Raw genomic sequence first — 26,994 nt, forward strand, 5'->3', positions numbered from 1 at the left:
ACTTTTTCACAGCACATGTGGTTAAAATGTTAAGACGGATATTGGCAGTTAATGGTCTTATTTCTTTTTTCTCTAGGCGATTTCCAGTTTGCAATCGCCTCTGATGATAACTCTGAGTTTTGGCTGAGCTCTGATGAGAACCCCATCAATGCCAGGCTGCTGGTGTTTGTTGGAAAGGTACACATGCTGCCTTGATACACCTTCTCTGTTGGGCATCTGGATACTTTATTGAATCAAATACCCTTTAAATTAGTCTCCTACTTTTAATGCATCATATCAGGAATCTGGACTGAATCTTTTATCACTTGGTCAACTATTCACCAGTAGGTAACTGTATTGCCTTATATTTCTATGCAGGTCTAGGGATATTTATTTGTCTTACAGCAGATATCCCTTTGTGTTTGCAATGTATTGTATATAAGCTGGTACCATGACAAAAGTAAAGACATGGCATATGCATGACAACCATTTGAAAACCAAACAAGTGTTATGAATACCTGATGTGATGAACTTTCAAAAGGAGCCACAGAAAGATAAGTTTATTGCCTTTTGCTTCTTTGTTTCTTTAAGAAACAAATATTGCCTGCCTGTGCATAGGCCATGGTTTTTAAATTATCTAGATTATTTCCCACAATAAGACACTAATTCAGCATACAGGCAAAAAGCAAAGAAAACAATAAACTGTCATGGTATTAAGATGCTTAGAGGCATCTCATGGATTAAAATTTAATTCAAACTTGGTTCACTACTAGAATTTGGGCAAAAAATAATCATTCATTTTAATTTGACCTCCAATGGCATCAAGCATGCACACATTTAAACACCTCTATGCAAAGGAAATAGTGTTTTGTATTCCATATTCCAGATCTCTCCCAGCTTTGTGCTCAGACGGGGGTATTTGCTCTCAGTTTTGTCATATTTTATTCAGCAGTCCTAGAGTGGAGGCAGCTTCTATTCATTAAGTGACCTCTACAGTTGGTAACGTTTTTGCATAGATCTGCTAAAGTGAAAATGTTGCCACTCACTCTCCAGATATCTCTTAAAATGTGAAGGGAATGCAACATAATTTAAAAAGGATCAAACTGGCCATTTAAACCTGCTCATCAATATTTCCATCCATCTATTTTTTTTAATTCATTGTCACTATACTGTTCCTCATTAATATTTGTCATTTTTATTCAAAATGTAAAAGTTTAATGGTGAAAGGTGGGCAGTATACTGAATAGCTTTGCTCTTGGATTCAGTTCTGGCTTGAGAGCTTGCATGGCCTCCCTAGTTCTGTATGGTTTTCCTGGGAGTGTCATGCATTCCTCCCACCTTCTGAAGGCAAGCTTGGTTAATTGATTTCCCTGTGCTTGTGTGTATGTGGACTGCATCCTGTCTAGGGTCTAGTCCTGCCCTGTATATCCAGGATTGGTTCTAGGCCACGATCCTTAAAAGGAGAAAGTGGTTTTCTGGTGATGAATGGACTAGATAGTTAAAGGATCAGATCCAGGTATTAGTTCACTGTACTGCAGGCTTACCTTTAAAACTACAAAATGATTCTTTGGAAAAATCAAATAAAATGGCTATATAACTATAAAAAAGCATGTCCTGTAGACCTTACTGTACGTGTTTGAAAATCTATATTTTTTTATTTTTTGACTTTTTATTGTTCATTAAAAATTTAGGCCAAATGCAGGAATAGTTCTTGCTAGCATGAATACAATTCCTAGAAATGCACATACAGTGTTGTAGTTGAGTCATCTTATGTGAATATCTCAGAATCTTGCTAAATTAATAGCTCAGGGCTTAACTTGCTTTCAACAAATGAGAAAAATGCTGTACCTAGACATCCCCATGGAGACAGTTGTAATGTTGGTTGTGCTCTGAAACTTATTTAAAAAAAACAGTTTAGTTTTGGGGGGCAGATTAATTTACTAAAACAGTATGTTTTTTAAGAACCATATGAGGTGCACTGAAAGCGATTTTGTTCATTCAAGTCAGTGACAGCTCTTCTGTCAATGGGGCAATAAAATATGCTTTAGGGAACATGATAAACAAGATAAAAGTTTCTAATTGATTGTGATACAGTATATGCGTTATCTCCTTTCCCCCCTGTCTGAAAGACCCATTATTATGCTACCTTCTTCAACAGCTGTGTAGCAAGGAAGAACAGAATTGCAATGGTCTTTGGCACAGCCAGTATTAACACATTAGAAATCCTGTTTTGTGTGTGTGTGCAGGAACTGAAAGCAGCATATAATCAATTTGCCCTTGGGTTTCCTCAGACTTCTAAATTATGCAAGTGTTCCATCTTAGAATTTCACACCTCTTGTCCTATCAACCTACAGCAGTCTGAAATCTATGATAATCTCAAGTTTTGGCTGTGTATTTTCTCGATAATCACATTTTTGTGTTTGTGTAAGTTCTTTACATTATATAAGGTGTTCTGAGATCTGATTCAACAGTGTGAAGCGGGTTAGTTTTTCTTACGCTTCTGATTCCTGGAAGAGTTTTTAAAAGAAATTAAGGATCACCATTTTTTTTTGTTATGCACATGCCTAATTTGGAGTTGCCAATTGTGTCTTTCATGTCTCAGCTCATAGCAACAACCCCTGCACCCCCAGAGGGGGAATGAGGAAGTGCAGGCAGGACCCAACTCCCCATCGAGCCCATTGAAGCTCAATGATTCTAACGTGCTGCAATCTCTACATCAGTATATGAGAGGGTCAGGCCCAAGTGGAGGAGCAGCTTCTCTGTCATTGATGTCACTCTCAGCCTACTAGTGTCACTCCTGTTTGAGGGGCTGGAAAACTGGCATTTGCACACCTCTGCTTGGGTAATCCTAATTACAATTGTCCCGTGATATAATCCAGATTTAATTAAAGATTGTTTTTTATTTTTAACAACTTGGAAAAGCCAAAGCCTGTGTTCTTAGTTCAGGGATTCCATACTTTGATTATTTGCATTGTTTCTTTCTTTTGCTTCGTGCAAAATCCTACTGTATAATATGCCTTCCATTTTATCTTGATACTGTTTGCCATGAGAAATCAAGATTACAGTATATTAACAATAGTTCCCTTCTAATTGACAGAAAAGATGCAGTGGAAAGACACAACAAACAAAAGGAAAATGAGCTTTATTAAATCACAGGCCAGCAGGAGACCATCCAAAGTGGAGAAGATTGGTTTATGACGGCTATTCTTTTTCGATTTACTAGCGTTTTCTGCTTTGGACATTGCTGGCAAAAGCATTTTCCTCCAAAAAGATTTGCCTCTGAGGTTTGCAGGATTACATGCTATGTATGTGCATGGGGTTTCATAGCTAATCCACTGTGATTTGCCAGTATCTAGTGTCACACTATGAAAGATCTTACTGATGTAAAGAGCATCCAGACACAAAAAAAACTGACATCTTTGACCTCTTACTCGATCCTTTGTGTATTCTAAGTGTCATTTTAACAAGCACTTGGAGACTATCTGTAGCACGTCTGCCCAGATTGTGATTGTGTGTGTACTGGATGCATCTCACAGAAGCCAATCAACTGATAACCATCTTAGGTGATTATTGCTCCTTGGTCTGTTTGTGTATTATTTTTTGATACATGATACATTTTTCAGAATCAGTACTGCAGTCTACAATTGACTGCCGTTTTACTTTTTTTTTTAATTTAAAAAGAAATACATGTTGTTAATATGAGGCTCAAAACAGCAAAGCCCAGCCTTGCTGTTGAAGCCGATACAGTGGGGTCCTTCAAGTAAATGGCTGGATGATATCCTCAGATCAGTTAACTACTTAGTAACAACTGTCACGGGAGCCGGGGGCTATTGTGGAGAGAGACCGGTGAGACGGGAGGACCCTATGTGTACTGGCAGGTACAGAGCAAATAAGGGGGCTCGGTCCGGGCTCAAGGTATCGGGCGGAGTCGGAACGAGACATAAGCCCTCAGGCAGCAGACGTGGGGCAACCTGGTGATGCGAGCTTCTCGACAACCGATCCCAATGCTGAGCGAGGAGGAGAGGGAGACGTGGAAATATAAAGCCCTAGACAACAAGACCCACCGGAAGGATAAGTAAAGCACAGGGAAACTAGAAACAGGACAGTGCAGGAGCGCCCTCTAGATGTAGAGGGCATGACACAACTAGTTTGTTAGCTTACAAATCTTCTTACACAGGAGGATATTAATACATATATTACATTACAGGCAGTTTAGGCTTTGTCAACTTATGAATTTTCAGCTATATAACTGATTATGGTATAGTATAAGCTTCAAAGTCCCTAACGTATCCAGTTAGAGAGAGAGAATCCAAAACACTTTTCAACAATCAAAATAAAAAACAAACATTTTTTTCAGATTGGTAGTTCTATACACTGTGTAGCTTATAGTCACATAATTAACATTATAATAAGTTTGTCACTTCATTGCAGATTGATGTTGTGAAAACCCTAATATATTTTACATTAATGCACAAATATTAAGACACATCTCTAGACAAATTAAAATGTGGATGTTTCTTGTGACTTGATGCTCATTTTCTGTGTTCCTGTTCTTCCATAATTGTGACAAAGATTTGTATGATTAACTTCATTATTCATTAATTGTAAAACCCTGGGTTTGGAAAAGCAGCCCAAACTGCTTGGGATGATGGGATGTAGTATTGGATAATACAGGGTAGTCTTTAACTCTTTATATTCCTGTTGCATCTGTCCGATTTTAAGAACATAAGAAAAGTAACGAACATGAGGAGGTAATTCAGTTTGTTTTTTGGCAGTTTAATACCTAAGTGAATCTAAAATTTCATCCTGCCATTTCATGAAACAGCTCAGGGTATGCACCTCACCTACCTTACTTACTCTTATGAATTGTCCTTTAATTTCCAGTAGTGTTTTGTGTTCTTGTTTAGATCATGTTCAGTGTTCCCCTGGATTGATCAGATATACTGTATACCCCTTTGAATTGTATATTCTTGGTTCAAATAGTGTCTTATTTTCCTCTGTTTTAGACTGATGAGATTTAACTTCTCTAATTGTATGACAGTCCCCTGAGTCCAGGAATCATTCTTGTTGTTGCTATTTGATTTTGTTCTAAGGACATAAGGAAATACTGTTCATAGTATTTTAAGTGAGGCCTTACTAGTGCATCATAAAGCTTGAGTTACCCAAGTGAATTGCTTGCTTTTTTATTGTTTCCCTACACTGTCTTGATGAGGATAATAATCTACATAAACACTAAGATCTGTTTTATGCATTTCTTCTTTCAACTCTAAATAACCCTTTTGATATGCACAGTGTATGGTCTGCGTTTTCCAATCTTCCTCTTTTTTTTTTACCGGCAATTGAACTGTTTTCCTAACAAAATAAGAATCTTAATTATTGATATAGATCAGGAAGAGCTTTGTTTAGTTCTTAGAAATAGAAAACATCTTATGACTAACAAGACATAATGATCTGTGGTTGATTCATCACTGTTCACGTGAACAAACCACAAAACAGAATGGGAAATCACATGCTTAGATTCATGGCACTGTGTAGAATACAAGAGAAGATAATTAATGCTCAGACCGTACAATACACATAGACGCTGGTATTGTACTAGTACTAGAAAACAGATAATTATAGAAAAATGCAATAAATTACCAGAATACTTTGTAGAAACAGGAAAGCTTGGTGCTTTCTAGACTAAGCTTACTGCTGCTGTAGAATTATTCAGCAAATAAAGCGTTTTTCTTATAAAAGCAATAATTTGGTCAAATGATTCTTTTTTATTGCTGTTGTTTTGACTGGGAAGTAACATTAAAGCCGGTGTTTTCCGTGGAATCTGATATAGACATAAAGCTAAAATATTTTGTAAGGGGAGGTTTTGTGTAGCTTCACATCAGTGACTCCTCATATAAATCCTAAACGTCGACAGAACTGGAATTCATTATTACTGAAACCAACTGAAATCAAATCTTTTTCATGCTTAAAAATTTCTTTGAAAGCCAACCCACCAAATGGGTCTTTTTTAAATGCCATGGATCTGTGTATTGCAAACAAGATGTGACATCTTAATTATGTTGAGATAAGGCAGATAGAATGCTTAAGACTCCAAATCCCATGCTACAGTATGTCACCTAATTTCTTTGTACTGACAGCTTCAGACCACCCTATATTCCATTGTTTTGTAAAATGGTATATGAATTCTGGGCTCCTTGTCTTTCCTCCTTGCCCGTTTCTCTGCTTGTCTTAGTTATACCATTAAAAGGTACATTTCATAATGCATTGGAAAGGCCTATTCTGCTACTTAACAAGGTGGCTTTGGGATTCAAGACCAGGTTCCTGTTTTTTATGTTCAGTCTTAATTAACCTTAAAGAGGTACAGTATGAATCTATGAGGACAGTTTCATGTCAAATATTTCTTAACCGGAAAAGACCACAGGATTTTTATTTTCATCCCTATTCTGATCTTTAATTGCTTAATTCTACTAATTTATTGGATGAGTATTAAATCATCTGATTTTTTTAGTTCTTAATGAGTTCATTCAAAAGTACTCAGAAAACCTGCAGGAAGACTGAAGTTACCCAGCACTGGTTTAAAGGGTTAAAAGAAATCATAAAAAGGAGTATTTTGCCACCTTATGTAATAGTAATAAATTGCAAAAGCACTGGGTAAAATAATGTTAATTTTATCTTGCCCTTTTGATAACATATTTAAAATTTAGCAGAATGGATTTCTTTGAATTAAGAATTCAGCACTCTGCTTGTAGGGATTAAAAGTTTATGCTATCGCATGTATAAAGATCTGTTGCATTTCAGAATCACAAGAGAATGTCAGATGGACTAACTGTAAGGTTGTCCTTGCAAAGACAAAACAGAATAACAAAGACAAATCAAATGTTCCAAGAAAATGTGAGGAGCTGAAGGCACTGTTTCGTAATGACAAAATGAGAGTGACAGACTTTCTTCCTTTTTCCTTCTAACATCCCCAACTCCTGAGGAAATTGAGCCCTTGCTTGATTGAAGCTGCAGTCCAGTGGGAATCTGGGGACAATCTTTTATTGATGAACTCTGTCTGAATCTCACCGCATTGCATACACACATGAGGAAAAAACAGCCAAGAGTTTTGCAAAGCCATGACTGGTTAAACTGAGACAAATTGTCTTCTTCTGAAAGTGAAGATGCCTCTTGTCACTCAAGAAGAAGAATGTCGAGCTCAGTGGAGACAGTGCTCATAATACCTTGACTGCAGGATGATTACTCTGGACTTCCACACCTTTTCTGATAATGTGTAATCCATGTCAAACCTAAACAATGAATGATCATCAAGCCATATCAGTTATATATACAGCTTGTGTCAGGCCTGAAATATTGAGACAGTTAAAAAAAAACAAGATAAATCATAAAGAAAATAATTTATGTAAATTAAAATTATGTTATGGAATGTTGCTGAAATGATCAGGATTGCTCAAATATTCAACGGAGAAGCCCAGTTGCTTTCTTTTGAGAATAGTTTTTCATAAAGGTTTCCACCTTGATTTTTGCCCATTCACATTTATTTTATCACTGAAATGTGTGCTTATATATTTCTCAGCCCATTTTTCGGTTAATTTCTTTTACAGTAGTCTGGGGATTTTGCCGGAATGATCAAACAGTTCTGTTGTACTGTATGTTGCAGAACACTTAAAGGGTTGAAACTCATAGCTTGTTTGAAGAGTGTGACACTATTGCCTGCCTGTTTAGCCTTTTTTAGCTGTCTTTTTTTCAAAAACATGAATTACTATCTTAATGTTTAGATAATATTTTCCAAGTTTCCCTTCAGAAAACGGAGTCAGTAGACAGGGAGAGGAAACATGCAGTTCAGGTTCCTTTGTTTGCCTGTTTCGTTTATCTGTTTTATTTTTGGAGAACTCGGGGCCATGGCTGGCTTCTCCCTAGGTAATTCCTTCTTCATCCTAGCGTTAATCCCGCATCGGCAGGGTAATTCCAGTTAGGACAAAACTCACATCTCAAAGTGAGAATGCAGTTGGGCATGGCATAAAACATAAGGTACAGTAGTATTACTCTCCTAGAAGTCTGTGTGGCAGCTCCCTTAATTTACTAAATTTAGTACACAAACAATCAAAGACTAGCTTGATGTGATTGTGACGTTCAGTTTATATTTTCAATTAGAATGGAAGCACTGCAAATTCTAATTATACTTGCTCTGTTTTTTCTAAAAGAATTCTGTCTTCAGTCTGTTCAGTCTGAGGCAGTTTATTTCTGAAAAAAAGGTTCTTCGTTTCATTATATTAAAATCAGGAATACAGCTTGATTTTCAAGTAAAATTACTCAGTTCATTGGCTAGCAGAATCTGATTGCAGGTCTGCATTTGCTTCATTATAATACTCATTGCAGGATTCTTGGCATTAATTTATGGATCTTGGATCTGTGCTGATTAAATAGGCTGAAAGTTATGAGTCTTTTTTCCAACAGTATTGTATTTACATACAGTACAAGTATGTGACCTTTTTAATATCCTGGTTATGGCAGCATTTGTGTTTGGTATTGAGAGTAGAGTTATGTTAGCAGTTTGCAGATCTTGTCAGATGTGTGAAGGAACAATTTAAAGGAATTTGATTGCAAAATTCAAAGAGTGGAATAAGAAAAATGCTTCTTATAGAAATTTGCAACAACAAAGTCTCTGCTGCTTTTTATATCCTACAAGGTCTTTCTCTTCCAGGAGCTTTGCTTTTTTCCTCTTAAATTGAGGCAAAGAGCACAGACAGTACAAGGCCACATGTAAGGACAGAAAGCTTCTGTCAATCATTCCCATAATATATCAGTCTTCCTTTTTCTCTCGTGTTGTAAATGTACAATCGGGATTGATTTGGAGCTCTCTTTAGCCGATCCTTAAGTACTTTGCTTTCATCAGCTCTCTGTGGTGTTGTATGTGCATGGAGCTGCCTCAGCTCTTTGCAATGTGAAAGGCACAGGGCTTGTTTGTTCTTGCTGGTGAAATTCTCCAGTGAGTAGACCCGTCCCTGAGATACATTTGTTCCTAGGGTAGACTTACCACAAACTCGGTATGGGGATGTGAGATCTGCTATTGTCTTCTGCAGTTACATAAATGTTATGGTATGAAAGTCTGCTGTTAAATTCTGCATGCAGAAATTTGTCTTGTATAAGTCAAAACACACATTATCTTCTGTACTTTATTTCTGCAATCATTGAACTTTAGCATATCATGCTATTTTAATTTAAGTTCATAATTAGTGAACTTTAAGGTACCCCACTTTTAATTTGAATTGCAACTGCCTTTTGTGCCACAAAACTGCAAACCTACTTATTATAGCTTCAACAAGCTGCCAGCCTTTGAACAGAAACACCACGAAGAATAAATTACATTTGCAACTCTACAAATATTTGTGCCTTTTACCTGTTAATTAACACAGCACCTAAGACTCCTGTTTGACTAAATCCTAAAAAACAGGCATTTAGTAAGTCTTTAGTAACTAAGATACAGTTAAAAAATAATTATTGCTTAATAAGAAGAACGTTTTACAGAAATCACCAATGTTTTCTTACACATATCCCATAGACGTTGGATGCATGACTGCAGCATGTCAACAGAGGAAAATTGTATGTGTATACTGTATGTTGTATGCAGCCTAAAAAGTCTTAGTTAATGTCTTTGAAAATCATGAACTTTTAAAATGTTCAAATTAGCAATATAAATGCTGAGACCTATTGTTAGCAGTACTGTAAGTACTGTAAGAGCATCTATAACCCTTCGTTTCTTATTTCAGCTGGGTACCGAGTGGACAGCTCCTGGTGAATTCAGCAAATTCAGATCTCAAACTTCCAAATCTATCCAGTAAGTCAGAGCCTTTTCTATCTTTGAATTCTGTACAATGGTTTGGTGTTGTGTCAATATAAACTGTATTCAGTTTGTTGAATTAAACCCAGTCATCACCTATATTGTATTTGTATCAGAAAACAAAATAAATTTACAGCATTATTCCAAATGCCAAATTTCTTTCACCAACTCTGTCTGATATTTAAGAGTGAAAGGACAAGTTTTCCCCACACGTAAGTTGTTTTTTTCATTTATCCTCCACACTACATTGCTTTCAGGAAAAAGATATCAAATGCTTTGGAGTTAAAAGTTTTGAAAATCATCCTGTTAAAAAGTTTCAAAACAGTATAATTTTTTTCCAGCTAAAGAATTATGATAGTGTTATATAAAACATAAGTGTAGTGTTCCTTTACATAAATGGGAATCTGCTAAAATGGAAGTTCACCTTGTTGCTTCTTTCCATTACTGTACCTTAAAAATACATACAGAAGGTTAATGACAGTGAAAAAAAAGTCTCTAATTAATTTCCGGATGTATAAGTCAATTTGTCTACAGCATTTTTGTTTATGGACATGTCATAGACTTTTGAAAGCTTTGCTTCACTCACAACCAAAGTGAAAACTATTTTTCTATTCCAAAATAGTCTGCATGTACAATGCACTTTAGAATGTTAAGTCTACTCATCTCTCTTGCAATATTATTCAGAATGATTTTGAAATTCATAATAAACACAAACTTATATTTCAGGAGGTGCTATAATTTTAATACAGTTTCTGGTTCCCTTCTTGGAATGGCTATTGAAGAGAAAATATGGTTAGATCATCTTGTTCTGTTTAATAATTTACTGTCTCTGCCACATTAATATTCATGAATATTTCATGATTTTTTATTATCCTTAAATGCTAAAGGTTTGACTTAAACAGAGATGCCCGTTAGTTATTGCCTTAGATATAATATTAAAAATATGTTGCATAAACAGTAACATATATTTTAAATAATGTATTACATATAGTTTAGTAAACAAGAGTATGCAATAGCATGTTGTGTATTCCTTCTTTCTGTCCTGTGGGGTACAATACAGATACAGTAGATAGTATATCTGGATAATGAGAGATCATGAATGATGCATTGTGCATTTCAGACAGAATATACAGAACATGTGTCTTTTCCTCCAGTAAAATTACAAAGACGTCTGGTAGAAAGAGATAGGGAGCGAATTGTTCTAGTTACTGTATATCATGCTCTCAAAAGCATTGTTTTAACTGACCTGTCCCATTTTCAGAGTAAGTCTGAATATTTCTATTTCCTATGCACACACAGACTGGAATTGCGAATGGTTGTATACGCATACTGTATTGGCTCATAGCAGTGACTCTTGTGCTGTACGGGGGGGAGGGGTGCCATGCACCTTGAACTTGCTCAGTTAGTCACCCTTTCATCTTTTGACACACTGCATGCTCCACAGGACCTCATAGTAGGGATAGAACCAATGAGAGGAGAGTTGTGTCTGTTGTGAACGTTACTGCTAGCCTGGCATGTACCTAGAAAGTTACAGGAGTCACTGCTACATCAAGAGCTGGAATTGTCCTGTGTAACAGATAATACATGTGGACAGATAATGTTCATGGTACAGTTTATCAGGTTAGGTTCTGAAATATTTCACAGAATGTTCCAGAGCTCAGTAATAATAAATTCAATTTTCGATTATTGAATTGTTTGAGTATGAAGGAATTTGAGCTTTATAAAATTCTGTAAACTCACTGAGGCAAGTACTCTGGAGGAAATACAATGAGTGCACATTGAGGCCATTCAATGTCTATAGAACTACAGACATGTTTCTAATGTTTATCTGGGAGTGTCGGTCTTCATTCAACCATATTTTAATGTTCCAGATAATCACCTGCCATTTCTAAATTGTGGTTAAAATGTTTCCATCATTAAAGCTTACCACATCCCTAGTTGGATAAAGAAGTGAAAATGGACTGCTGAATGCAATAAGAGGATTTTTGGTGGCATGGTTAATGCTATTGTGTTACAGAACTTTAATTAAAATAAGCAGTTAGAATATAACTCTATGAATTTGAGATGGAAACATTAAGAATAAATAAAATATGATCAGAAGCCTTCTTAAATTCTTTGTTATTGAAATAAATATCATTATTACTGAAGGTCAAAAGAAGATCAAAATGAAAGCCTTCTGTGACTTGGCAATGATCAATTACACAAATACTTGATTGATTATGTCCTCTAGAATCACAACCAAATTAAGGTGCTTGTTATCACAGTAACAAATTAATCTCAATGGAGAAGCAGGTATGCGAGAATTCATATTAGGCTGTGTCATTTTATCAGAATAGGAAAAGTTTATTCATAGACAGATTCTGTAGATGATAACTAATTAACAGAAAAGGCAAAGCAGTAAAGTAACATACTGTAATTCTTGTTATATGCATGAAGATAAAATCATTTGGACAAATGTAAATATTAAAATTGCTGAAGATTAATTTCCTTTCTAGATTTCTTCTCAGTTGTAAAGTTACTTAAAATTTACTTAACGTTTCTTCAAGGCATATTTTTTTTATTAATCAAGATAAGATTATCTTTTCTTTCATTGTTTCGTAATTTTTATAGACTAAATAAAGTCTATAAAAACATTGTTCATTTGTAAGGAAAGAATACAGTGACACTTTTGTTGAATTTTGTTTCAAAACTTTCAGGTAATACAGTGAACATTTATGTTTTGATTAGATAATAGTTTGTATCATGAAATGCTCTTTACATTTTTACCTAATATAAAGGGAAATTAAGGGAACACCTTGAATCAGACAGTCTTTGCACTTCAGACATATCGCACAGAGTTAATGGACTATACTACAGTAGCAACTAATACTGTATACTGTACCACTGTTTGAGTGTTGTGATTTTTTCATTTAGTTTTGTTTTTTTTTAGGTAAATGGGAAGACTCAAAAAATCATCTCTCCATGTGTAAAAAAAACCAGGCACAGTATCCAAATGATGAGAATGAAATTAATTTATAGTTTTGATAAATTTTGGCTGACCAGTAGTAAAACTGCAAATTGGGAGTTTGAGCCAAGACTCCTAGCATTTTAGGTCTTACCATATGACACTTAATGGAGTTTATAACAGATGTTCAAGAGGAAGGTTAGATCCAAATCTAGCATGCTTTTGCTTGCCTTTGTATTATACTGTAAGTCTTGCACCCTGGGCTTCTTTTGTGTATCTTTCTTGCATTTCCCCTGCCTCCACATCTGCACCCTTACAGCAAAATTCCCTGGTCACCCCTCACAGTAGTGAGGGGATGGGGTGGGCAGCCAAATCAAAGAAACGGTAAATTATTGTCAGCTAGCCAGGGCTTTAGCCAAACTCCTAACATCATCATTGAGGAGGGATACAGGATGATAATTCATGCTTGGCACAAAGTTTTGCAAGAGCAGGATACGGAAAGAAATATTGCACACACATCTTAATACAGGACCAGGTTGTGGGATAAATGTTTTATAAAATTTAATTGGAAATTGATCCGGACTAAGAAATTTGATGTTCTGTGTAAATTCAATACCCTAGACTATGTTAGCCTAATTAGTGTTTCATGCAGAAAAAACAGAGAATGGGGATCAATAGAAAGAATGTCAAGATCTTCAAAAACAGAATCAGATTTAGATGTGTGAAGGGTGGAATAAATTCATTATTGATCTGCTGCTCCTTCATAGTGGATGTTCCCGAGTTTGAGTCGGTTTGAACGTGAAATGGCTGATTGGCAAAGCTGATGCATAAAGACTTGGACCTGTCTCAATGTTCTTAAATTGTATTATTTACTTTATACTGCAGATGTTTTTCATATGTACTAGATAGTTGGTTAAACTCTAACTGTAATTACAGAAGTTCTTCATAAAGACCATGGTTGAGGTTACTGGTATGCCAGGGATTGGTAAACATAGCCTGCTTCATTTATTAGATTGGCTGGTGTAAGAAATAATCTATCCGCATAAACTGATCATCATTGTCTTCCATAAAGTGGAGACATCAAAATTCAGAAGGTTGATCTGAGAAGAAATAAGACCATTAAAAGTTTGATCAGATAAAAGTATTGGATTGAACTGTCAAATTGGATAGAGAAGTTCAGTTCTAGGATTAAAAGGGCATGAAAAGATATACAGTAACTATACCATGACATGTACATGCACAAACCAAGGGAAGGAGATGTTTGTATATAAGGAAATATTGTTTGCAGGAAAATATATGATGAACTTGAAAGATAAAGAGTATTGCCTTGCTGCTGACAAAAGGAAATGTAAGGGATCTAAAATATCATAAGTGTCAGAAAATGGCTGACAGTTGGGGCAATTTCTGAGGGTCTGAGAGGCTTATGTAGAGTAATTTAAGATGGGGTATAGAGTATACAGTAGTTAAATTCTCCCTCCCTGGATTAGGTGATGCATTTTAGGTCTGGTAGAAATGATAAGATAAGCTTTTACCTACTGTAATTCTATGGTTTGGGTTATGCACATTGGTGAAGATAATTATATTCAGAATCTTGCCTGTAACTATAACAAAGTGTCCAGTAAGATAAGATATTACTTACGATGCAATGAAGTTTACACACTTGTGCTACAGAATTGCCATTACCCTGGCCTTGCTGTGAAAGCTACAGTAGAATGCAAAAGCTTTTCCAACTACTCTTGACAAAAAGGCAATTTATCTGATGAACAATGGTGAGTTTCTTGAACAAAAGTCATTCCTAGATTAAATTGCTGGAGGAGAGATAAAACCTTAGAGTAATTAAAAGCCTTAACATGCTACCTTATGACATTAATAATGGTCCTCTATCTCCCCTCAACTCCTATGTCATAGCAAAGTGTAGGGAGAAGATGAAATAATTTAACAAGGCTCAGTCTCCAGTTATGAGACAGGCATGTTTCAGATAGTTTGGTCAAAGAGTGGCAAGAAAAATAAGCCAAGATCTTAGAGAAAGAGGAAAAAAACAGCCAATCAAACATGTCCCCTGACATTTACTGTACCACACACCACATCTAAGGTTACACAAGCAAAGCTACCAAAAAAAGCAATCTGTACATTTATTCACTAATGACAACGTGTAGGGTAAATTAAATGTCACTGTACAAAGTTCTTAAAGAAAAATATTCTCTAAGCAAATATGAAAAGTTAAAAATGTATAATGTAATTGTATTTTATACGTTTACTGTAAGTATTCATATACTGTGCATGTACTATAGTTAACTATTCACATACACCCACCCTTTTGAAAAAACACACAACAGTTTAATGATATGCATATATGAATAACACATTGTTGCCTTGAGAGACAAAAATATATTAGAAGGAATGTAGAAGATAATTTTGAATGACTAAAAAGGGATAATAACAGTGCATTAATCCTAGTGTGTTAATAACAGCAACTCATTTTAATAACTTCCCTCGTGGAAGGATACATACACAAGATACAGGCACAAAATGATCTGATAAAATATACCTTCTAGACGATTATCACAGCCTTTTTAAATATGTTTTTATCATATTCTTACACGCCGCTACCATCAAGAGTGCTCTCCAATTTTAGCAGGTTTAACATGGAGAAAGCGGAGTGAGCAAGTCAGGTGGACAGTCATTTACTAGCATAAAAGGAAGTTTAAGGAGCCCCTAATTTCCAGCACGGAGCTCCCAAGGTGAGAAAGAGATCCTGTTGGGGTCACTTTAGAGCCAGCTGACTTTCCTTGAATAATTTATTTCTGTCTAGTCACATAAGCCCTGTAGCTGTCATAGGACAGCCCACTCAGATGAGATCAGGGAAACATTCACCTCATTAAAGTGAAAGACAGTGCTGATATTCTTCACCTCAGGATTTGCCCAGGAGAGCTTAGTGTTTGCAGAAATAGATGGAAGAATGGAGTACAGTATATAACCCTGTCCCTTCTTCTCTGATTATGTCATAGAGCAATCTTCTTTTGAGATCTTTATGATACAGTATGTAATAAGAATTCCAGCTGGTGTGAGTCACCTGGTGTGAATTGCACCACAGGAGCAATTCCAATCAATTACAAACACAGGTGAACTATTTACAAAGTGAAAGTTAAGTCTCTGACCCCATTGTCACAGTATCCTTCTACAAGCAATCTGTCAATTGAGTGTCTCCGTGTTTTCTCCAGTTAGAAGGTCATAACGTCTTCTTAACTAACGTGGTTGTCCTGCACATGGTTAAGCTGATAACCATGACAACTTGATTTGAGATAGTACAGTAAGTCATTCAAATGCAATTAAACCAGATAACTTTCTTAGACCTATATTACTTTGTTACATTACTCATTTTCATATAAACATACTCTAGATGATGTATTGGTGACCTCAGTTTTGGAGTTTAAGTAACAAAATGGATTCATCAATAAGTTTCATTTCCACTGGTTTTTGTAGGTTGGTTTTCATCCTCCACATTTTTTTTTCGCTCAGAGAGTGCATTTGTGTGGGTTAGCTCACCAGCTTCCTCTAATCACACCAGGGCTGCTGTCAGACACAGTTTTTTTTTTAGCCAGGGCTTGTTAGTTTGACAGCAGTGAAAGATCTGGTGCCGAGAGAACAACAGACTCCGAATAGAAAAAATAGTTTCTATTAAACTTAAAACAAAAAAATGACAAGCAAAACTTCAGCTAACTCTATAGAAATATCAGATTTAGAATAGGGAAACAACTTTGTAATGAGGCGTGAAAGAAATGGCAGCAATTTAAAAAACATGACTTGACTGTCAAAAAATTGTTGGGCTGAAACTCACTAGCGATATTGAAATCTCACTTGCTGCAACGTAACACTCAAATAAGCTCTTTGGGGAAGGAGGATAGATATTTAAAAACCATTTGAGCTTTGCAGTTATATTGATGTCAGCTGTCAGCCCATCTGGCATGGCATAAACTGCAATACCTGTCTTAAGAGACATTCTTTATAAGAGTCAGATGAGGGAAGGCAGAGAAATAGCATCCCCACATGTTTGTTTTGCTGTGAACATTACGGTTTCATTTGTCAAATGTGTAGTTTGCTGAAGATTGATTTTCCTGCTTTTGAAAAGGGATTAGTAATGTAATTTCAAAATATTTGTGAGAAAATGAAGCTGTGGAGGCAATTAACATGTCATTACCCGTATGTTCATCAAGGAAAGAGTTATAATATTTGAAAATGCTTGACGTTTTTTTAAAAAATAAATAACATACTGTATTTAGAGTAACAGAGTTAGAGTAGAGCAGAGTAGTTACTGCTTTTTTGTCTTTGTTTTCTGTAATGTGAGCTGTACAGAGGGAGCAAAGTCAGAAATAAACTCTGTCTGATCAAACTGAGGCTTATCCAGCAGGAAGACAAAGATAAAGAACAGTATCAGTTATTTTCTTTCTTTCCTGCATTGTAGACTGCAGAGCTTTCGTGTAAGGGTTATATTTCGGATCCATAAAAGGCATTCACGCTGTTCTCTTGGTTCAGGCGCAAGGCAAAAGGGGTGGGTCCTACTTCTTCTTAGTCTTTAATGCTTGTCTCATGTGAGCCGCCTGTCTGTCCATCCTACTCGAAAGCATACAGGGATTGTGCCGAATCATTCTAATACATTGCAGTGCCAACTTCATTATTTCCACAAATCCTGACATGAACACGAAGAGTCAAGCAGTCTAGACCAAAGCAAAGGCTTGTGAAGGTTTAAGGTCCTATTCCAAGTGATGGACAGTTGTGCCTCTTTCACAGTGTAGATATGTTATGTTTTCTATTCATTGTTGCCTCTCTTTTAGAAAAATCCCTTTCTTACCGGTTCAATTTCTGGATTAAATAATAAGGAAGTAAGGTGTTACAGTTTTTTCTACTCTGGATAACAGAACAGATTTTAAAGTTGTCGCTCTTGAGCCAATGTCTCATCCAGAGCTGACGATGACAGAACACCATGCCATTTCTAGGGCAGGTGAGAGGTCTGCCTGTGTACCGTCAGGCCCGTGCTTACAGGTAGGTTGTTGTTAAATGATGGGCACAGTGGGTTTACCTTCAGCAAACTGACATATCAATCCCAGCTGTCACTTCTCATCAGTGCAGATGGCCTGCACAACAGGCTGCACCCCAGTGGTTGTCATGGAAATCGTTAGAAATGTCAGTCAGTGCTTACAAATAAAAGGTTGTGTGTATTATGAACACCCCAGTTATAAAATGATCTGCCCAGGAAATATCACTCCTGTATGGTCACCTTTGATAAAGCACAGGTCACTGTGCAAGTGGCAGAAGATGCTTGTAACCTTAAAGCATTCTCTACTTGAGTTTATTTTTTTAGATGTTCCTCTTGCTACATGCATGCTCCCCCCTCCTGGGGATTTTGGTACAATGCAGAAAAGATTGTTTAAGTTTTAAATATTATACCTTCAGTTATGTTGCACTCAAATTGATAGGAAAATAAGAGGTTTAAGATATACAGTATACTTTTAAATCAATGTTTTTTTTGTTTTCTATTTTATATACATACTGTACATTTTAGAATCTGAACAAGATCACTTCCATTAGAGTGCAAATCACGACTAGAGTCATAATATTTAAAAATTAAGATGCATGACTAGATCTGAGAAATTCGCACATTTCCTCATTTTAGCACATTAAAAAATGGCCAGTAACTACTTACTGGTTTAAGTGAATATTTTTACATGCCAGTCTGTATCTAAAGACCAATAATAGCAGTTTGAAAAAAATATAGTTGCATCTGTTATCCCCTGAGCACCACCCTTCAGAGCTGACAAAATCTTCATAAAATAAATCTGAAATGATTAAAAATATGTGCAAAAGTACGATTCAAAACAAACTGTTATTTGTGATCAAAACCTTTACTACAAAAATGAAAACCATACAGATGTGCCTCTTTGTGATATAGGGTGAAAATTAGGACAAAAAATGAAATTGTAGTTTCAGTTAAAAAATATTTTGAATCCTAAATCTTTGAAAAAAACATAGCAATCTTTTTAGAATCTGTTAAAAATTAGACGCTGTAATTATTAGCAGATTTAAATTAGGTAGGGTACTGTTCCTTGATTGCTGTTCTTAACACCAAGATTAAGTGTTTTATTTTCTTGAAATCTTGGAAATGTTGCTTATTTTTGTTTCACTAGGAATGACAACATCCAAGATTAAAGCGTGATGAAAGTATGATGGAGTGAATGTTTGGCTTAACCCGCTTGGCTGAGGGCTGACCTCCCAGCCACAGGACAAGGAGGCCAAGACCCCCCTGCGGGGTGACCAAGGGGTAGCTGCAGAGGGGGAGGTGGGATGCAAAAGACGTACGCGAGGGAGAGATGGGGATCACGTGGGTATTTATAGCGGTTGGTAGAGGGAGGGACATTGGGTGCGATTGCTCATTTATACTGACAGCCGAGTACAATTGAGCTTGGTTGTTGTCATCCCTCCCGAACTTTTGTTATAAACTCCATTTCTCATTCCCCAACGGAATGGCCAGCTGGGAGTCAGTTTGGCTCACTGCTGCATGAAGGAATGGTGGTAATATGGCAGTTACGAAGAATAAACAGATTTATGTAGTTCGCTCTTCACACTGATGAAGTAACTGATGTTGTACACATGGCATTGTTGCTACTATATGAATGTTATCTTATGATGAGGTCCTCCATGAATACTTATTGTATTCGTTGTCACTGCCTAAGAACACTGTGGCAGATAAATGTGGATGAATATAGATCAAACACACTTCGTATGGAAATCTGTACGGACAACACTAAAGCTATGGTGGGGATGCTCTCTAGAGGTGACAACAGTTATTTGCTGTAAGATGATGGCCAGTAGAACATTTTCTCCCAAGTTAAATGGTACCTTGCACTTGATGTGGTGTGCTTTGTCAATCACATATAAGCCAATGCACTTACTTCTAGCCTGTTTGAATCATTGTGTAGTGAAACAATCTGTGTGGCTCTGTCCACAGACAGAGTCACACAGTTATTCAGTGATTATCAAGTGGTGAATTTCAAGTGAAGAAGAGTTTTTGAGGTATGAAAAGAGCTGCTAAGATTCCTCTCAGAAGAACGATTCCCAATGGTCATTCAGTTCAGTGACCTGATCCAACTTGCTAAACCTGCATTCTGAACAATATTTTCATGCTTTTGAATGAACTCAGGCCCTCCCTACAGGAGAATGGCATCTGCATTGAAACTGGGGAAAGAAATTGAAAAACATGAGTCAGTTGGAGCAATAATGAGGGATCTTTACCATACTTTCTACTTGTGCTACATTTTCAGTTAAAACTACAGTATGCAGTAGTTCATTAAAGGACACCTGAAGTAGCTGTCTTATATGCTTGAGTAATACAGCCCATCTACTGTACACAAAACCCACCAACCAAGAAAGAATGGATTCTTGATCTATTTTTAACCACCTTCTTTGGTATAATGAGAACTTGAGCTCATGTGAATTCTCAAAGGGGTCTCAGAGCCCTTTTCACCACTCTTCTCTGGCTTCCATCTAGATTAAAATCAAGACAGAGTGTCCTGAATTGAACCTACTGTCGCTTTCCTCTACTTACCTTTGTGTCCAAGTGTTCTGGGGAATAACTGCTATTAACACCAAGCTGTGGAGTAGGCTGGATATGTGGTCAGCTTTAATCTTTCTCTGCTATTGAGCAAATACATGACTTGTTCGTATTAGACAAACAGGATCAAGGTTTCCACTGATGATGGTAGATACAGTAAGTTAAAAAAATACGTATTTTCTTAAGGCACTAATAATACAACTAGTAATGTATTTTCTTAATCTCAGTACATATAAAGGCTTGGATTTGAAAAAAAGTTAATGAACAATGATTATGTGCTGAGTGAATTTGAGTATTTAATTTATGCTGTATATGCACACAATTCATTACTAAGCACTTGGCCTAAGTTTTTAGACTTTTATTTATCTAGTACAGCAACTAGCAGTTTGCTAATGCAAATTGAAGCGATTCAGTAGTATAACACACGTCTCTATCTGTAACTCATGAGATAAAACACTAACTGCAACATCTGCAATCTTATACTTTTAGACAGATTTAAAAGAGGCTGTAAGACCAGAAATGAAAGGGAATGATGGAGCATTGAGAACGACAGTAATTGTTCTGTAAAACAGCAGTGATTTGTAAAATTCTATTGAGGGTGTTTATTTTCCTCTTTGCTTTCCTGACCTTGTGCTGCGTAACTAATTAATTCATGACCCATTAGGCAAAGTGGTCTGCTTCATTTCACTGGATTTGAAGGTCTCCCAAAAATGAATGAGACATAGAAAATATGACTAAATAAACTGAAGTTCTGAGAACCCTCCCACACGCACTGCTATGCCTGTTCTAGTTCATTTCACTCTCTCCCAGTCACCGAAGAAAAGACTCCGATGATCTCAATGTCACGCCCGACATCCCTCTCTAGAGGGCGCTCCACTGCTCTCATTATTGTCCGTGTGATTAAGCTCTCCAGGTGTACCCTTTTAGAGTTATTATTTAAAGACCAGCTCCTCCAGTCCTCGGTGCTCATCATTAGGGTAAGATGTCGCGAGGCCCGCCTAGCACCAGGAAACCCTACATCCGTCTCCTGAGGGCATAGGCCTCATCCCCGACACCTCCCGCTTCCTGAGCCCGGGGTCTGGAGGATCTCGCCCCGTCACCCTTGGACCTCCATGTTTTGTTTGTCCGTGTGCTCCCCCCTCCCGGGGATTTTAACTTTGTCGCATCCCAGGATGGATTCCTTGTTGATGGACTCTCGGACTGTGCTTTGACCTGCCCTTGGACCCGTTTGGATTTGGATGCCGTTTTGTCTTCTCCGTACACTGTCTCACGGACTGTCACTATTATTTTGTGCACTATTAAACCCCTGTGTTTTCCCTTTTACCACGCCTCCTGTTTTCTCCAGCTCTTACCGCATCGCATAGGGTCTTCTATAAGATCTGACACGGATTTCAGTCCGTGTTTGTGACACTCACGTGCTGAACATTGGTCATGACAACAAAACAAATGATCAGTTAGTCCTGTACAACTGTCATTGCTCATGATTGGCAAGTCAGCTTAATTGTTGAGCAGCATTGAGTATCTTAACCCTGCATCAGTGGAAATTATTAGCAACATATACTGTAGGTATTTCTCAGCACATTTGGGAACTTTATTCTCTATTATCCAATAAGTAGGTGTTGAAGAATCATCCAATATCAATACCTACTCTTGTTGTAAAGTACTATAACACATTAAGGATCAATTAAGGAAAAATAGACAACAAATCATCAAAGGTTTCTACCTCCTTTCTGTCTCAGAAGAGGGCAGCTGTGTATCCTGTCAAGCTTTTTCTTCCTGGTGCATTTGGGGCAAAAGTGTTGCTCAAGAAACATCATGGTAAATCTATTAGATGTGGACTGCTGACCTTTTGTATAAGAGAAGAAGAGAAAATCCATCAGATTCTTCTGATGTTGCACCTGGCATTTCTGAGAAGAAGCTGATCTGAGGTGGGGTACAGACAAGGCTGACATTTGTGTCAATTCACAAGGGGGAAAATGAAGGAAGCTCATACACAGGGAGGGCAGCTTCTGGCTGTAGGCATCGATAAAACAGAGGAGTCCGTTTAATTCTTCATTTTATTTTGTTCACATTTCCAAAACCCAGATCTCTACATATACATAACTTTTATTAGAAAACCATACACGAAGCTGGAAGAGCTTAGCAATTCCTTAGAAAGAAAGCTAGCTTTGGTAGAAATAGAAGTGTACTGTGTATGAATAATAAAAAATAGCTGTGACGATTGAATACTGATGAAGAACAAAAACACCTTTTGACTTGTAAATGAAGCTCTTAAGTGTTATTAAGTTGCGGGGTGGCATTGCTAATGAGCTGAGAATGAAGTGCTTTAGAGAAAGTATTTGTTCATAACATTTAGGTTGACAGTTGCATTGAACAAAAGAGAAACTTACAATACTATATAGAAAAGCTGACGACAGGAGTGCTGTGGTGTTGTATCAGCTGAGATGGATGGCCTTGATGTTACGATGCTAATTTATTATCTAGGAAAAAGGTTGCTTTTTACCAGGAAAAAAATAAGGATGCGGAGAAAGGAGATTTTTCTTTTTTCTATTAAAAATGTAACTTCTATATCGTGTTTTATACAGAAGGAGAGGGCAGTAGCGTTTGAATGTTTTAGGAGTCACACAGTTGTTGAAAGTTTGCAAGGGAAGAGATCAGTATCAGAGAAACTTTTTTGTGTTTATTGCCAGAAGGGAGGAATAGGGTTGGATTGATTAAGTATTCGTCACTGAACAACCCACCACTGGACAAGATTATGATAGTCGCAGGATGCTTGGTTATTTATATTTAAGGGGCCACAACCTGCATGGCTTTCATGACCAAGGTTGCCCAATAATGTAATTACTGCAGGCATCCAAACATACTCCCAAAATCAAATTCACTCCATAAGAAATGGAATTTGAAGGTTAAAGCAGTTTACAGACCTATAAATCTGTGGGTTGTGTTCTTTCAGACTTAGACTGGGAATTGATTTTAGCCATGAGCATACAGTATGTATCGCATAAAACAAACTGTGTTATAGTTATTTCCGCCATAACAGGAAGGCATGTTATCATTAATAATAAAAGATATATTGCTGACAGAAATAATATAAAATGGCCCAAACATAAAATGTTAAATTTGTGAAAAAATGTAATGCCAAAATAATATTTATGTGTTCTGCATGCTAAGCATGTGCATTTAAAGTTATTATCTTTAAAAATAAACCACCTGTTTTTGAGCATGATAAAATTGTGATTGCTTGCATTTCAGTCTGTTTGGAATATTGATGGCACAACATGTATGAGTGGCGACAGTTGAAACATTTTTCTGATATCAGAAATATGGAATACCTGTCTGTGAGAATAGAGACTATTTATCTTCTTGCATTCATAGAGAACAGCTGTCTCTTGACATTAAAGACACTGTAACACTGAATGATCCAATTGATTACCAATATCATAAACGGGCTTTCAAGGATTGTCATGGTGAGGGTCAGGAATAGCTAAAGAACATGGTAGACACTTATTGATTTTAGACTCTCAAGTATCTACTGTATGCATTTCTTCAGCATTTTCAGGTAATCAGCTTCAATAGTTGGGTAGTTTGTTCCAGACAGCCACTACCTCCTTTAAACAATGCACAGTAATTAGTGGACAAGTGATTTCTATCCACAGTTATAACAGTACTTATATTCCAATTTGTATCTTCAGGTCTTTGTTTAATTTTTGATCCTGAAGTGGCCCATTGGATTAAACTTGTCAGTAGATTTCAGAAATTTTCAAGACTGATAAAATCAAACTCTTTCAGCCTGGTACAATGAAGAGTCAAGCATACAGTATAATACAATATTCTTTTCATTGGCTTCCTCTTGAATATCAGTACCATCATTATCTTTTATGTGCATTCTTGCATATTTTGCTAAACATTTTATTAATTATTGTTTTTATTGTGACACAGTGTATTAAATAATACTTAAGGACAAAATTATTTAGAAAAAGAATGTTACACATGTTATGCACAACAGGATTCAGTTAGGAAACAAGTAATAGGTTTATTCCATGCTGTCACACCCGAAGAAGGCTCCACAGCCGAAACGTTCTGTTTCCTTTTTTCTCTTTTCAGCATAGAATAAACCTTGTTCCTTTGCAGCCTACGCATGCTGATGCAGCTACCCACCTGAACATGATTGTTAGGACAGTGAACTGCACATGACATCCTTTGTGGCAACACCACATCCAAGACCACTGTCAGAAGTAAACAATGTACAGTGTGTGGTAGGAAATATTACTCTAGAAACCATGTACTGTAAATGTCTGTGTACCCTACATACTTCATACAGGGTACAGAGAATATAACTCACTAAATGTTGGGACTGACAAAGTCACCTGAGTCTAATACTCACCTGCCACAGGTCAAATTGATTTAATAAAGCAATTTCAATAATAAGGAGAAAGAAACTACTTCATAGTGTGATTAAAAAAAACAATGTCCAGGTAAAGAAGAAAAAGTACAATGATTTGCAATTACATATCCAATAATATGTAATAAAGGCCAAGAGCAAAACAGAAAGATGATTACAAACCAAATTATTTCAGTTCTACAAAAGAAAAAGGACAGTAAAGGAGGATGTGTGTCAAACACAATAATTGGATACTTTTAGGAAAAGTTCCATATTGAAAGAATTTTTTATTCAGGTGTTAACTAAGGAAAAAATCAACAATATTCCTCTGGTTTAAGAAAGACAAAGTTCTGAATTGAATTTTAGTAGCATACAGTAAACAGGCAGAAGTGTAACAGGTATTAATTGAGTTTAGGAGCACTTCTGAGGAGGCTGACAGTGATTTACTGTTTCAGGGACAAGTTATGAACTAGCATTATCGTTAGTGATGTAAACACTTAGATGCTTAGTTAAAAGTTGTTTTAACTTTTTTAGTGGACAGCTCTGATGTGAACTTTAAACATTTTGATACTCAAAAATAGGGAATGTGAAAGAGAAGTATCAATAAAATGGAACGCAACAAAGCAATGAAACATTATCTTGTGAAAGAAGCATGCTGATACACATACAGTAACATAATAATGAACAGGTTTACTCAACTGTTTGTTTTCTTTACGATATGAAAGCCCTTTACAGATGTTCCCATAGCTTTAATTTGTGTAGCACCTGGGCAGACAGTCAAAGAATGCCAATTCAGTAGATGCAGATGGGACGGTAATTATTTGAAAATATAGCTCAGTAGTGAAAAGGCAGCTCAGGTTATTCCCTTTTCATCTCTGCAACCCAGGAGACAAGATTCTTTATTGGGATTCAACATCAAGCTCTGCAGTTAGAGCAAACTCCTCAATAAACTGTTTAGAGGAGGGGGAATGTGAGAGACCTTTAGTTATCTCGTGCAAGAGTCTCATTTACTTACCAGCCACCTCTGGGAGACCTGGTTGTCCCTGTGAACAGACACTTCACACCTTGCAAGAACCTAATTGGCACATGGCTGACTGTAGATAAAAAGGAATTACAAATATATGAATGTATGGTTAACTTTCTTTCAGTTCAACACATGTAACACCCTTTCAGTTGTGTTACAGTGCAACCTGACAGACTACTTTAGTTGCAGCCCCTAGCCAAATTCTTTTAGTTTTGAGTAGATCTGGAATGAGTTTTGGAATGCATTTATTTTATCTGTATTGAAGCATTTTTATGTACCATTTCTTTCTGGTTGTGTGTGATTTCACTGTCTGTTCTGCTTAGTTTGTTATTATCCAATGTACATTCTGCAAGCGATACTAAAAAAAGTCAGGCCTGTAATATGGGGATAGTACAGTAGGTAAATAAATTATTGCTGCACAGTTCAGTGCATTACTCTCATGCAAGAGTCTAACCCAGCTCATTTCCTTAAAACAGACTAAAAGGTTATTTCTTTAATGGAGGCACAATGGATATGTATGTGTGCATGATAAAATGACTTCAAAAGATGAAAGAAAAACAAAATAGAGCACACCCAATTGTATGTTAAAAAAATCAGGAATGAAATAGAAAGTTAGCTTTAAACAGTCACTTTATATTGTGACAGTGGAGCACACCTCCCACTGCACTCCCTACTCCGTGGCACGTGGGAGTGCGCAGATACAGCACCTGAGGCTCATCAGGTTTACTATTTAAGAGAATACGGACGGGGTTCAAGCTTGGAATTATTATTTTTCCCTTTAGTGGAAAAACTAGTCGTTGTATATAGCGGAGAAGACTCACCTTACAATACGACAACACGCTGGCACACCGCTCACTCCCTGGCTAAGGAAAAGCAGCTCTCGGCCACTGCTCAGGCAGTCCTCGCAAAACCCTCACTATTACAATTTGTTGTTTTTTTATGGCTTTGCTTTTCAATGGTTCCATATGATAGGGGTTTCCTCATCTCAAAGGAATCCATTCAAAGCAGAGGGCAGTGGAAATAAACAAAGCCCAAACAAATAAACTTGTGCTCAACTCAGCTGTTTACCAGCCACTGGATCCCTGCTTGTGTAATATTCTGGCAGTCTGGACTGGTGTTAATACAGCACCTCAGAGAGAAATCGGCAACAGCTGAGATATCTTGAGTGTACTCACTGTACAATGATCTGCCAGCCATACACCCGGTTATTGCATCTATGTTG

At 36.8% G+C, this 26,994-nt stretch overlaps 1 protein-coding gene across 1 annotated transcript in view; it reads left to right on the forward strand.

Moving 5' to 3' along the window:
* Positions 1–26,994, forward strand: part of b4galnt4a (beta-1,4-N-acetyl-galactosaminyltransferase 4a) — a 165,474-nt gene that overhangs the window by 102,294 nt on the left and 36,186 nt on the right. Inside the window, exons 6-7 of the mRNA XM_088935150.1 lie at positions 77–177; positions 9,747–9,814. Of these exons, the coding sequence (XP_088791276.1) occupies positions 77–177; positions 9,747–9,814 (169 nt within the window). The remainder of the gene's footprint in view (positions 1–76; positions 178–9,746; positions 9,815–26,994) is intronic.

This window comes from Atractosteus spatula, chromosome 16 (genome assembly GCF_055471065.1).
Source record: "Atractosteus spatula isolate fAtrSpa1 chromosome 16, fAtrSpa1.hap1, whole genome shotgun sequence".
NCBI lineage: Eukaryota > Metazoa > Chordata > Actinopteri > Semionotiformes > Lepisosteidae > Atractosteus > Atractosteus spatula.